This window comes from Dromaius novaehollandiae, chromosome W (genome assembly GCF_036370855.1).
Source record: "Dromaius novaehollandiae isolate bDroNov1 chromosome W, bDroNov1.hap1, whole genome shotgun sequence".
NCBI lineage: Eukaryota > Metazoa > Chordata > Aves > Casuariiformes > Dromaiidae > Dromaius > Dromaius novaehollandiae.
The window spans coordinates 60,185,903-60,198,721 of record NC_088130.1 but is presented as its reverse complement, the minus strand read 5'-3'; the positions used below and the strand labels follow the sequence as shown (position 1 = coordinate 60,198,721).

The 12,819-nt window shown below is 56.3% G+C and overlaps 1 protein-coding gene across 1 annotated transcript; it reads right to left on the bottom strand.

Moving 5' to 3' along the window:
• Positions 1-4,176: 4,176 nt before the first annotated feature.
• On the bottom strand, positions 4,177-7,674 carry LOC112988016 (C-C motif chemokine 21-like). Its single transcript, XM_026108203.2, has 4 exons — positions 7,534-7,674; positions 6,403-6,523; positions 6,120-6,279; positions 4,177-5,812 (listed from the first exon to the last, which is right to left on the bottom strand). The coding sequence occupies exons 1-3, from the start codon at positions 7,598-7,600 to the stop codon at positions 6,135-6,137; spliced, it is 333 nt and encodes a 110-aa protein (XP_025963988.1). The 5' UTR covers positions 7,601-7,674; the 3' UTR covers positions 4,177-5,812; positions 6,120-6,134.
• Positions 7,675-12,819: the final 5,145 nt, after the last annotated feature.

Below are 12,819 nucleotides of genomic sequence, written 5' to 3'. Positions count from 1 at the left end.
CAAATGGACTGTGTGAGCATCTCTGTCCCCAGGCTCTCCTCGAGGAGGACCAGCCACATGGCCTGCATCCCCCGAGCACCTTCCCAGAGCCCTGGAGCTTGCAGTGGTCTTGCAGTGGTCTCCTTTCCACATCTGAGCAAGGGAGCTGGGAAAGAAAAGGGGGAATTCCAGCAAATTCCAGGCACAGCCAGTCCCTGGTGCAGGATCTGGCCTGGCTGTGTTTACCTTATTGGGAAATACTGGGCCATCACAGCTGCTTTGATTTCCTTCGTATCCTGTGTGGCAGCATGGCATGGGAGAGCCTCCCACACAGTCCCCAGTGCTGCTTGGGGACTGGGGCCACAGCCAGCCATGGGGCTCAGGGCCCTGTTGTCTTGCTGGGTCTCCTCTAGCCAAGGGGAATCTGTCTGATCTGGTTTAAATGGGGTTTTTAGAGAAGGAAATGAGCCAGCTATGCCTTTGCCCAGAGGAAGCAAAGATGGTCCTGGAGATCTGGTTAGAAGGTATGCTAAAGGCCCCAATTCCTGCTCCACAAGCACCCTTCTGTCCTTGACATTTGTTGCCTTCAGTGTCATTAACACTGAGGTCCCCGAAGGGCAGCAGAGCCAAGGCCTTTGAGCTGTGTCCTGCTCAACCTGCCCAGGGGAGCATCCATCTCCCTTGGTCCCTGCAATGTACAGATCCCTTGGCAAGAGGTATTTTTGTAGTATCCTGCAGGGTCTCATGGCAGCCCTTGGGGAATCTGGAGACACATGTAACTCTTGCTGGTGATGATAGGAGGGGGGTCTCATCTCCATTTAGGGCTCCATCCTTGTCAGTGGCCTTCAACCTTTCATGTATCTCTTCCTTCTCTGTCTTCCTCCTCCCCTGCTACAGTAAAGCTGGGGCTCTGGGCACAAGTGTGGCACTAGTTGCTCCCCATGCCCTGGGCATTCAGGGGTGGCTGGCCAGGCTTTGCCTGTGCTTCCTGTAGATATCCTCGGAGAGCCCTTGCAGCACTGCTGTTGTGATGGCACCACGATGGTGAAAGCCAGGAGAGACCCCTGGAGCATCTCAAAGCTCAGTGTGGGCACCTTCATCTCATCTGAGGAGGGCCAGGGACAAAGAAGGGAGCTGCACAGGTGCTGGCCCTTTCCCTGCCAGACACAACTTGGGTGTAGCACATCAAACGCAGAAGGCAGCAAGCATCAGTCTTGCAAACATGTTCGTGCCCCTTGCAGGATTTCCCATCCTGGAGCAGACTGGCTGCCTGCCCATGGAGGAGTGCTGCTGTGGGATGTGCCTGTTCAGCGTGGCGTCTTTCAGTCACTGCGGCCAGCAATGCCCCCAGCCCTGGCTCTCTGCCATCGCACCGCCTGTCTGCCTTGCTGCAACCTCTCTGCGGGGTTTCAGGAGGGGATGGCTGGGGAGCAGCTCTCGTATCTGTGCAAAACCAGCCTTTCAGTTATTTCCTTGTCATCCCCCATGTGGTTTGGTATGATGGATGCCAGGTATGGTTGCACCCTAGACTGTCTTGTGGACAGATCTAAAGCACCGAAGGACTGAATGAAAGTCCTGGGACTTTGGGACATGGCTCATGTTGGCCTTGCTGCAGGACGTCCTCGGAGCTGGATAGGGGCTCTTTCACTGCCTCTCGGAGAGATATAGCCCTGGAGAAGGTCTGCAATCCTCACTGGGACAGGAGGGAAGCAGAAGGGCCTGGGAGCTCTGAGCAGGTGGAAGGAGGACCAGCGGGGGGAGAACATGCCAAAGCTGGCAGGAATGGGTTTGCTGAGGGGCTCCAGCCAGCAGGACAGAGGGTGAGGAAGGGAGGAAACTTGGGACCTACATAGAGGTCAAGAAAGGGTTGTGAGGAGGCTCCAGGCCAGGGGATCTCTAGTACACAATGGGAAAGACCCTGGGGCAGGAAGGGTGGGAGTCCCTACCATCTGCCAGGCGCTTGCCCACCTCCTCTCTGCTCCCAAGGCCAGGAGAGGCAGTGTCTCCCAGCATCCAGATGTCACACTCAATAACTCAAACCCACAGCCCTCTCCCAAGCCCATGTGAGAGAGGAACAGGGCTCCAGAGGCAATTATTGTTCTGCAGATTACATGAAAATAGCCATCTGGGGAGAGAACAGGGGAGAGCTGTTGTGCATCCAGCCCTCATTGGACTATCGCAGAACTGGCACAAAAAGAGCACCAAAAACCACCTTGAAGCTGCAGTCAAAGCTCACATGCCCCTCACATGCATGTTCACAGCCCCTCACAGCCCAGGAAGCACCACTCTGCATCAGCCGGGGATGTTGGACCATGACACTCCCACTTTCCGGGAAATGCATGGCACAGAGGGACTGACCCGCTGCGTGTATCTCCAGGTGCACCCACCTGGAACCCAGCCCAGCATTTCAGCACGGCTCGCTCCATGCCAGGGCAAGCCTGGAGCGTCGTCTGCACTGGATATCTACTGAGCTGATCTTTTGGCCCAGGTTCAAGATTTTCCTTCTTTCAGCTGCAGGCTGTGGTTCATCTCGCCTGGATATCTTCTGCCTGTCATTTAATCCTTTCTGCTCTAGGGTGGCCAAGCCGGCCTAACTTTTCACTCTGCTTGACACAATTGCAATTTTTCTTTCCTCCCCAGGAAAATGGTTTCTGGGCTTGTACAGCCCTGCACGCTCACTGCTGTGGCACAGGCCATATCAGTGCTGCCCTGACTTCGCACACGGGGCAAAGCACCAGTCTCTGCGGATGTTTTGCCCTGCCCTGAGGTGCAGCCATGTCCATCCTCCTCTGCTGCTTCACTGCTTTCTTAGAGCACCTTCTTTGCCCTGTTTTGCTCACCTGAAGTCTGTGGGTTCACCTCCTTGAGAGTCAGGCAGTGCCCATGCCTGAGACTCCTTCCTGGAGGGGATCTGTCCCCTCTGCCTTTCACTGTGCATTTGCAGCTGCGGTTTGGTGCTTCCTCACCGAGTCTGACCCTAGCAGGATTGCTTTGTCCTGGATGAGGTTTCCAGTGGGGGTAAAGGGCACCAGGGTTTGTCAGGACCCCCAGGCATGTTGCTGGGACAGTTCGGCTCCAGGAAGCCAACCACAGCCCATCACTTCTCCCTTAAGCCTGCTGCAGGGGATCTCCTTGGAAATGTTTCCCCAGTGCCATGCCCACGCCATGTGCCACAGCAGCACCACTGGTCACCAGCCTCTTACACGTTATTTTCTGTAAAAGCAATGTTCAGAAATAAAGCTGGAAGCTGTGTGCAAATGTCCATGTGTGGGGCTTCAGTTGTGCGTTTGTGTCTGTGCTCAGCTGTGCGGTCCTGGCAAGTATTTGTGTCATGCATGTGACAAGCATCAAAGCAGAAAGCCTACTTTCAGGATAAATTGCCTTACAGGGCACATCCATGGCCACATTTTTAACTTATCCTAGCCCCAGGCCCACCTAGGTTTTGAAGGGGAGAAAAAGCTCCATGCAGCATTTACATTTGCAGCCATGGAGAAACCAGGCTGTCTTTCACGTGCTGGCTCTCTTCTGCCGTCTGTTCCCACTTTGCTGTTTGTGGCTGCAGACATATTTGGATAGGCCTCATTTCTGGGGGAGTTTTGCAATCATTTCACAATCCCCTGACGCTGAGACTAGCACAACAGCTTATCCTGCACAAGAAAGAATCAGCCTCGCAGCGCCTGGATGCGGCTCGCCCTTAGCAAACCCAGGGGCAGGCTGCCTCCAGCCCTCCCACGGCAGCCCTAGCTGACTCCCAGCATATGGAGAGCAGTTCCCAGGCTCCCAACACAGCCTAGGCCAGAGCACAGCCTCATTAATAATTTGCTTTAATGCTGCCTCCCGGAGCAGCTGGGAGGGCTGAGCCCAAGCGCTGCTTTGAGCAAGTGGCACTTGTTCAGGGCAGCTCAGCACTGGGGAGAGAGACTCGGCCACATGCGAAAGATGCTGCATAAAGAAACAATTTTTATCAGAGTGTTTACTAGGATCTCAGGACCCCTTGTGCTCATCTCGTGTGGGGCAGTCAGAGCAAACAGGATGGCTTCATCTGCCTGGGCAGCACAGCAACGAGGACAGAGGCAGGAGCTGCAAGTGAGGGCACCCGCCGCTCCGCTCTGCTGCACTGGTAAGGCCCCTTCCCCTGCCCTCCGGGCCACCCTTCCCACCCCGCAGAGGCACATCACGACAGCGAGAAACAGCACGGTTGGTTAAGGATATGTTTTTATTGCCTTGCATCTTGTCTCAAAACTGGCCCGGCAGGTGGACGCGTGCTTCCACGTGGAGCAGAGTGCAGCATGGAGCAAGCTCAACACTTGTCCTTTCCTCAGGGCCAGTATCTCAGACTTCACAGTTTCTTTATACAGTCTTTAAAGAACACCTAAACACCCGCCTAATAAAGCAATCAAGCCAGATAAACATGCTTGATAGACACGCTCAGCTACAAGCTTTCACCAGCCAGCGCACAGCCTTTGCTGATATTGTTAAGCCCTGCAAATCCTATTATTGCAATTATACAACTTAATAGACCTTAATTGACCAAAGTCCATGTCTGAAGTCTCTGCAAGCAAATAGCACTGCAGCTGCATTAGGGCACTTCAAATGGCTCCTTCTCAGTGTGCTGGAGGGGTTTTTGCAAATGCAGGTAGGTGCCATGACCCCATCAGCCCTTTTCCCTGGATCCATGCCCTCACTCCCTGCAGTCTCACTTCAAGGCATCCCTGGGTTAGTGACTTCTCATTTTACTAAAGATCTGGGATAGGACCACTCTCAAAACAACTGAGGTCTGTTTACAATGGATTTTGCAAACTGTTCTGTCTCCTCACCTGCACTGCTTTGCACACACAGTTTTCACATACAGGCTTTTTGGATTTGGCCTAAAAGCATGAAAGTGGTTTTTTTTCCCTGAAGGTAGAACTTAAGAATGAACATCTGACCACAGCAAAAACAAGGGGGAGTAAGGGGGTAAAATTCCACCAAACTGAACGCTTGTTTTGCTTTAACTACAATTTCATACTTAAAAAAAAAAAAAAAAAACAAAAAAAAACAAAAAAACCAGCTTTTAAAAAAATGAAAAGGGTATGTGGACAAATCCTGACTATCTTCCTCCAAACTACACTGCAACAGCATGCTGTAAAAGCTGAAGGGAAACCCCAGAGCAGCCCAGAAATTCAGCCATACCACCACCCCACTGTCCCCAAACTTCTTCTCATCACTGCTGACTGCTCTGTGAGGAGGCCCAGGGACACGGACCCTGCCCAGCGCCCCACAGCCCAGCAAGCCAGAAAGGAGCAAACAGGCTAGAGCGAAATGAAATGCAGCCACGATTTATTCAGTAGAAAAATAGGAGTAATCTTCCAGAAAAGCTAGCCTATGATATAAAGGATACTCTAAAAAGTATGAGGAGCCAAAAGTAGAGCCCTTCAGGAAGACTGAATGAAAGCACAGTCTTTAAATATAAATACAAATGTATAACCCCCCCAAACAGTCAGAGGAAAAGCTGCCATCCTGTTGGGCACCTCTGGAGCTGACGCGGTCCCCAAGGCAGCCCTCCCCGGCGCGGGGATCAGCTCCCCGGGGCCGTGCAGGTCGGGGACGTCCCGAGGGCCGGCTCTCACACCCCGCGGGGAGCGCGGGAGCCGCCATCGCAGAAAGCCCCAATGGCACAGCCCGGTGCGCTCGGCCGGCCAGCGCTGGGGCAACTCTGCAGCAGGAACAGCAGCACCGAGGGGGCTGCGGTGCGAAGGGCAGCCCCCTCTGCCAGCCCACCCTCGCCCCGGCCGGGGCTGGCGCTCTCCAGATGTCCGTGTCCAGGCAGTCGTCAGTGGGGAAGGCGTCCATCCTAGGGAGAGGCAAGGCAGGGAGCGCGGTTAGCCCCGCCGTGCCCTTGCTTGAAGCATTGCCATGCCCAGCAGCTCTGGGAGGAAACTGTCCAAAGGCAACCACCGCTTTGGAGGGACCCATGCCCTAATTGCCTCTGCTCTCCAGCTGTGGCTCCATCACCCTTTCCCAGCTCAGCCCAGGAAGCCAGTGCCTTTCCAGCCAGCCAGATCCTTCCTTCCACCCTGTGAGAAACCACAGGGCACGAGCCAGGACATGGGCCAGCATCCTCATGCCACCACCTGGCACCCCCCGCTCATCCCACCTACCTCTTCAGGGCTAGCCTAGGTGCGCTGCCTCTTCTGCCGCGGGGCTTTTCTCCGTGGGGCCCCAGATGACCCTTTCTTCTTCTCCAGCTTCTGGATCAGCTTCTGGACAGCGGGGTCAGTCGGAGAGGCGCAGAGCTTTTTATTCTTCCTGGTGGTGAACCTGGGTGTCGAGGCAGAAAGGTTTGCTGCAGGGCCGCTAAGGAAGCAGACGGGAGGCTACAAGGTGGATGAGTCGGGAGGACCCAACTGCTCCAGATGGCTCCTCCCCAGCCAGTGTACTCACACAACAGCACGCAGCAGGCAGCCCGTCTCAGGTCCCTGCAGGCTGTAGGACTTCACCCAGCCGGCTGGGATGTTCCTCTGGCTGTTCTTCAGGCAGCAGTCGGAGGCTTGGCTGCTAATGCCTGGGGGACCAGGGGAGACACGTGGGATTTTGGACCTGACCTGGGGCAACTCTCCAGGACCACAGCATGGTCAGTGCCGGGTGAGGGAACCACAGCAGGACTTGCAGAAAGCCCCTATCAGAAGCGACCCCCTTGGTGGGGGGGGGGGGGCGCGAGCGTCCACGGGCTCAGGGTCCTGCCATTCAGGGAAGCAAGTTGGTGCCATCAGCCCCAGAGTGGCTGGAGAGGTGCTGGGACAGCCACATGTAGATGGGAGCTCTCAGCCCCCACTCCCTGTTGCAGGCTGGATCCTGCCCCAGGGAGATGTGACACCAATTTGATCTCTGCTCTGCTGGTAGGGAAACTGAGGCAGAGATGGGCTCCTTGCAAAGGGGCTGAAAATCATTCTTCTGCCACTGCCCCTGCCCCTGCCACCCACTGCCACCACTGCCCTGCCAGCTACAACTGCTGCTTCTCCCTGGCCTGATTTAAGCAGGGCAGTCCTCAGGGGAAGAGCTCATCCAGCATGTGCACACACATGCACTCACATCACGTGGGAATGCATGGCAAGTACTACCTGCGTACCACAAACCAGCCATGCACACTCATCCCTACCCATGGATGCGCTGCAAACACAACATGCCGACTCCAGCCACGTGCACACGCACCCCCCTACACATGAATGCAGTGCAAGCACTACAAGGAAATGCTGCCAGCCAGCCACATGTGCACATATACATCTACATAGGAAGGTGCTACAAACACTATGTGCACCGTGCACCCCAGCCATGCAGACGTATACGCGCAGAGGAACACGTTGCTATCGCTACACACACACCCCAGCCATACGCACGCACGAACCCACCACAAACCCTCCCGCGCCCTGCAATCCGCTCACACACACATGCCCTCCAGACAGCAGCCTGCACTCAGGGGCTCAATACCCTGCACAGACACCTTAGAGCACCCCAACCCCTGCACCATCCCCCCCCACCACCAGGTTTGGACACCGGGGATTTGCAGCCTCTCACCTCGAGCTGGGTAGATGAGGAGGGCAGCAGCCAGCAGGAGCAGCGGCAGGAGAAGGCGGAGAGCCATCACAGACGTCCGGCACGTCGGGTGCTGAGCTCTGCAAGGCTTGGGAGCAGGACGCACACTGCTGCCTTGTGCCTCAGACACTCCTATTTATCCCTGGATGCTTTGCTTTCATTTTCGGCCACCCTGGCACGCAGCCCGCCAGTCGGGCAGGGGGCTGGGTGGTGGAGGAGAGGGAGAGGGGAGGATTCCTGTAAGCAGCAAGCCCCCCTTTACAGATGTGTCCTGTCTTGTTCCCAGCTGCCCATCACTGCACCAGGCGGGGGGCATGCTGGAGACACGGCCCCCGGCATATCTCGAGTTTGTGGGCTCTCATTTCCTACCCAGTCCCACAACCTGCTGCTACCTGCTCTTGTCAGGTTGAGTTTTGCTGCTTACCTGTTTGCTCCCCAAGCACAGACCCTGGCAGGCAGCCAAGCCATCCATGAAACCAAAAAGTCAGCCTGCTCTGCTTCCCCCCCCCGCCCCCCCCCAACATGCTGCTCAGCAGCTGCCAGCTCCCCAGCCATTCCCGAGCCAGGTCATTGCCACCACAGAGGAGTGAGAAGCAGCTGGGAGCAACCTCAGTCCCGGTCCCCTAACCCACATCCATGTTCTGCTGCCTCAGGAGCCTCCCAAAACACCTGGACACACACATAGGAGCTGTGCAGGGGCCAGGCTGCAGTTGGGGCTGCAGAAGAAGGCATAGCCTACTCCCAGCTCTGCAAGTGTTAGAAAAAAGCCAGGTGTCTGCAATGATATTAAATTGTCAGGAGCTGTGGATATGCAGGCACCTGGACCAGCTGGAGAAAGGGGCTGACAGACACCTCCTAAGGTTCAATGCAGACAAACTGCAAAGTCCTGTGCCTGGGATGGAGTGACACCATATGACAGGACAGGCAGGGGCCAACTGGCTAGAAAGTGGCTGTGCAGGATGGATCTGGGGTCCAGAAGGAGCTGAACAGGAGCCCACAGTGTGCCCTTGTGGTGACAGAGGCCACCTGCAGAGAAGGAGGCCAAGGCAACTGGCAGGAAGGATGCCACAATGCCATCCTTGGAGATAGTCAACCCTTGGCCAGGCCAAGACCTGAGCAACCTGGTGTAACTCAGGTTGTGCTCCAAGCAGTGGCTGGGCCAGACACCTCCTCATTTTCACAGAATCATTGGGTCACGGACTGGTACAGGTTGGAAGGCACCGAGGATAAGTTTCAACAACCTCTCTGGGCAACCCGTTTGAAATGTTCTGATGTTGAAAACATTTTTCACAGTATTTAATTGTATTGGGGTTAACTAATTCCTTGTGCTGTTGTCTTTTGTCCTCTTGCTGGGCACTTCCAAAGTGAGGAACCTCATCTTCTTTCCAACTCCATCAGGCCGCTGCTAACAGCAAGGAGATCCCTTCAATGTCCCTTCCCCCAGCTGCACAGCCCCACTGCTGCCCAGAGACTGCTGGCCCCACTGGCCTGTGCCACAGGGTGGGCAGGCGAGGGCTCGATTACCCCCCTTGCCCTCCCAGCATGGCCCAGGGAGCTCAAGGGCACGGGAGGCCCAGTACGGTGAAGGGGAGCTAGCTGGCTGTGCTATCCGAGGATGATCCCAGGGGGGACACAAAAATAGCACTAGGAAGCTGCTGGTGCAACACCAGGACTTTCTACCGGTTCCTGATAAGGACCCTCATAAACAGTCAGCAAGGGCAATGAGTAACCCAGGGGGAGAACAAAGTCTCGGTTGTTTTAAAAAGCAGAGAAGCGATAGGATGCCCAGGCTCTCCCCCCTCTTGGTAGGGAGGAGGCAAAGCTGGAGCTACAGGGGGCTCACCACCAATAGCCCCACATCCCACCCTTGGGCACGGGGCCCAGCAAGTTGCTGGGGTTTGCTGGCTTCCTCATGGAAGAACTGAAGTGCCTGGGGGGAGCCCCCACTGCCTTGGCATGTTTGCCCCCTCCAGGATCACCCATAGCCTCTCCTGTCCCACCTGCAGGCCCATGTGCTGGGCAAGCTGGGGGCATCACTACTCCCTGAGCCCTAGCCCAGGGTGTCTACCCTGGCCAAAGCCCTCCTGGAGGCTGCATCCTGCCAGGGCTGAGTCTGTGCTGTGGTGGGAGGGGAGACGCACCACAAGCTGCCCCCAGCATGGACCGATCATCTGCATGCCTGGGGACTGCTGTCAGGATGCTGCCTGGTAGCCTGAGGATATTCGGGAAGCAGCATCAGCCAAAGCACTGGGTTTGCTGGCCTGGTTGGGCAGAATGAGAAGCCAGCAGAGATGCCCTATCAGCCAGAGGGTCAAGGGCCAGTCCAGCCTGGTCCTGAAGGAGCCTGGGAACGCTCCAAGCAACTGCCACCCCAGCATAAAGCCCAGCAGCCCTCCTTGCTGTCCCAGCCCTGGCCACAGCAGCAGGCGCCTGGAAAGTCCCTGTCTTTCTGCATATTTTGAAGACACCAAAGCAGCATCCTCTGGCTGGAGGCCAGCCCCAAATACGGTCCGAGCTGCTGAGGAGGGTTAGAGCACGTGTCACCTTTGCAGGCGTCTGTCTTTGGCACTCCTCCAGCCACCACAATTTGTGTCCCAGTGAAACAGGCTGGCTGAGCAGACTCTCAGCCCAGGCACTCCGTAGCCTGGCAGGGGCAGCAAGAGGGCACGTGGGAGTTAGGAGAGGTAGGCAGGGGACAAAGGGGTCTGATTTCAGCTAAAACATCAGGGCAGGTGGTTTGGAGAGGGGCCAGGAGGGCACTTGGCCCAGGGAGGGAGCAGGGAGCTTCAGGCAATAAGAAGGGAGTGCGCATCCCTATTTGCAGGGGGAGGTCACAAGGCAGACCTAACTTTCAGGATAGAGAGGAGCTGCTGGGGCAGGGGGGGAGGAGGCAGGTCTTTTTAGAGGTCTCTAATGCTGGCAGCCTCCAGCAGTTCTGCCCTGCTGAGACACAATTTCTTGCACACACTCACATCAACCCATTTCTCACCAGCTTGGGCTCCTGCACGTGCCAGCCTTTGCCCAGAGCTTGGGCGTGCAGGTGAAGGTGAGCACAGCCCTGGAGCACAGGAACGGGATGCAGCCAGTCAGGGCACCCCTCTGCTGTGTCCACAGGGAAACTCTGGCCCCAGGACCTGTGTCAGACAGCCATGCACAGCTCCATGCGCCAACAGAGTTGCGTGCAATGGTGCCACCACCTACCCCCCATGCTCCGGCAGACCAGCTCCAGCCCTTAGTGCATCCTTGTGGTGGAGGGGCCTCCAGGTTTCAGGAAGGGTGTCATAGACAGAGACTATGGTGTCCCCATACACCGTGTATGCAAAATCATTGGGACCACAGCAAAGGTCACCAAACCAGCCTTGCTTGTGAGACTTTCCCAGGCAGTGAAACCAGCAAGGGAACTGGTAGGGACTCGCTCAGGCCTCCATCCTAAACGTTCCCAGCTTCACACCCCACACCAGAGCCGGGAGTTTGCCCTAGAAATTATTTTCCTGACTACCAGTGTCCCAGTTTCCTGGCATCCCATCTCTTAATGCCATCAGACCCTTCTGTTCCGTACTCTCAACCCTCTGCTAGCCCAGCCTTGGGCTCCCCTTCAGCCCTGTGAAAGCCCCCAGGTCTGATGTGCATGTGCCCGTTGCTAACCAGACTATGGGGTCTGCTCCTTGGGCAGCTCAGGATGAGTGGTCCCTGCTTTGGAGCAGAGGCTCCTAGGGTGCATGCACGGGGCTGAGAGCATTAAGGGGAGCCTACTAGGGGAGCTGGGAATTTCCAAATCCTTCTGGATGCTGCGTCCAAGTTAAAATCACTGTTAACAGGAACAGGGTCGCTCAGCTCCATTCAACTCTCTGACCAGCAAATTCCTTCCTGCAGAGGCCCCTGATTCCCAGGAGCCAGAAGTAAGAGGTACTTTGCAAAGCCCAGCCTGGAAAGCCCCAGTGGCTGGGAAGAGGAGTGGGCTGCCTGCCAGGCACACGGTATAGAGACGTCCTATAGCAAAGTGGCCTTCAGGGACTGGGAAAGAATTGCTGGAAGCCAACAGCACACGAGCCGGGCAGCCTCCCCGCTGGCTGCCTCTGCATCCCCGGCAAGCAGCAGAACTGATGGGAAGAGCAGGCTGAGTGAAACATGCTGGGAAGGGCCGGGAGGCAGGCTGCCCGGGAGTCCCCTCCTCGCACATGGACTCTGGAGCTGGCTATGCTTTGAGACACGGCCTTCAGCAGCGAGAAGTTTGCCCCCCTCACACCCCAGGCGCTCTGACCTGGGAAGGAAAGCCATCTCTGAGTGGGGCGTGAGCGCAAGGAGTTAACCCTTCCGCTGCTAGCACACCTGCAGAGCTGCTCGGTCATTTTTAGGGAGGGCAGGCTGTCCACTGAAAAATGTGCTGGCGTGAAATGGGAGTAAGCAGGCTGAGAGGGAGCCCAGTGGGTCTTGCACCATGGCAAGATGCCATTTTCCTACAGCATCTTCTCCATGGCATGGGGCACTGCCACTCACTCAGCTCCATGTCCCAGGCAAGGGCTGGGCAGGCTCTGCCCTCTGCCTCCACAGGGAGAGCACATGGGCAGGTTCACTTGCTCTCACCCCTCCTGAGCCGAGCGCTACCAATGCACAGGGTCCTGTGGGTTCAGGCTGTGGGGAGTTTTTCCACCACTGCTCCAGCAAACACGCTCAGTGCCTGGTGAAAGGGGTGACGGCTCAGAACCTGTCCCTCTGTGGCATGGTAGACACCTTCCTGGGGTGGCTGAGGCTCCCAGTGGAAAGGCTACATGGTCATGCTCTTGGCAGAGAGGCTAGGCCAGCTGATGGCAGGTGCTGCAGGGAAGAGCTGGTCATCTGGAGTCTGTATAACCCTCCAAATGTGAGCTGCCTTTCAGCTGGTCCTCAGCCCTTGCGCTGACCACAGAGCCACTCCTCCGTCTTCCATGGAGAAACAGCAATCCTCCGTCAAGAAAAGTCATGGTTCCTCTTATGGCAGGGTAGACTTTGTAGAAACCACTGGTCCCAACCCAGCCTTTGTTGAATGTGGAGATGTATCAAGTCATAAATCCTCCCATGGCAAAGTGAGCAGCCCCCAAAGCAAGGCACTGCACGCGTGACAGCTGAGCCAGGACCGCTGGCAGGGCTGCCTGGAGTAGCTGGTTTGGTCAGGCTTTGAGCAGCAGTGTGCACACATGTATGCTGTGTACAAACACATAGTCCTGGCCTGGCCCGCATAATGTGTGAATTTAGAGAGCTTTGAGAAGCTGCTGGGAAAGGAGAGGGCTG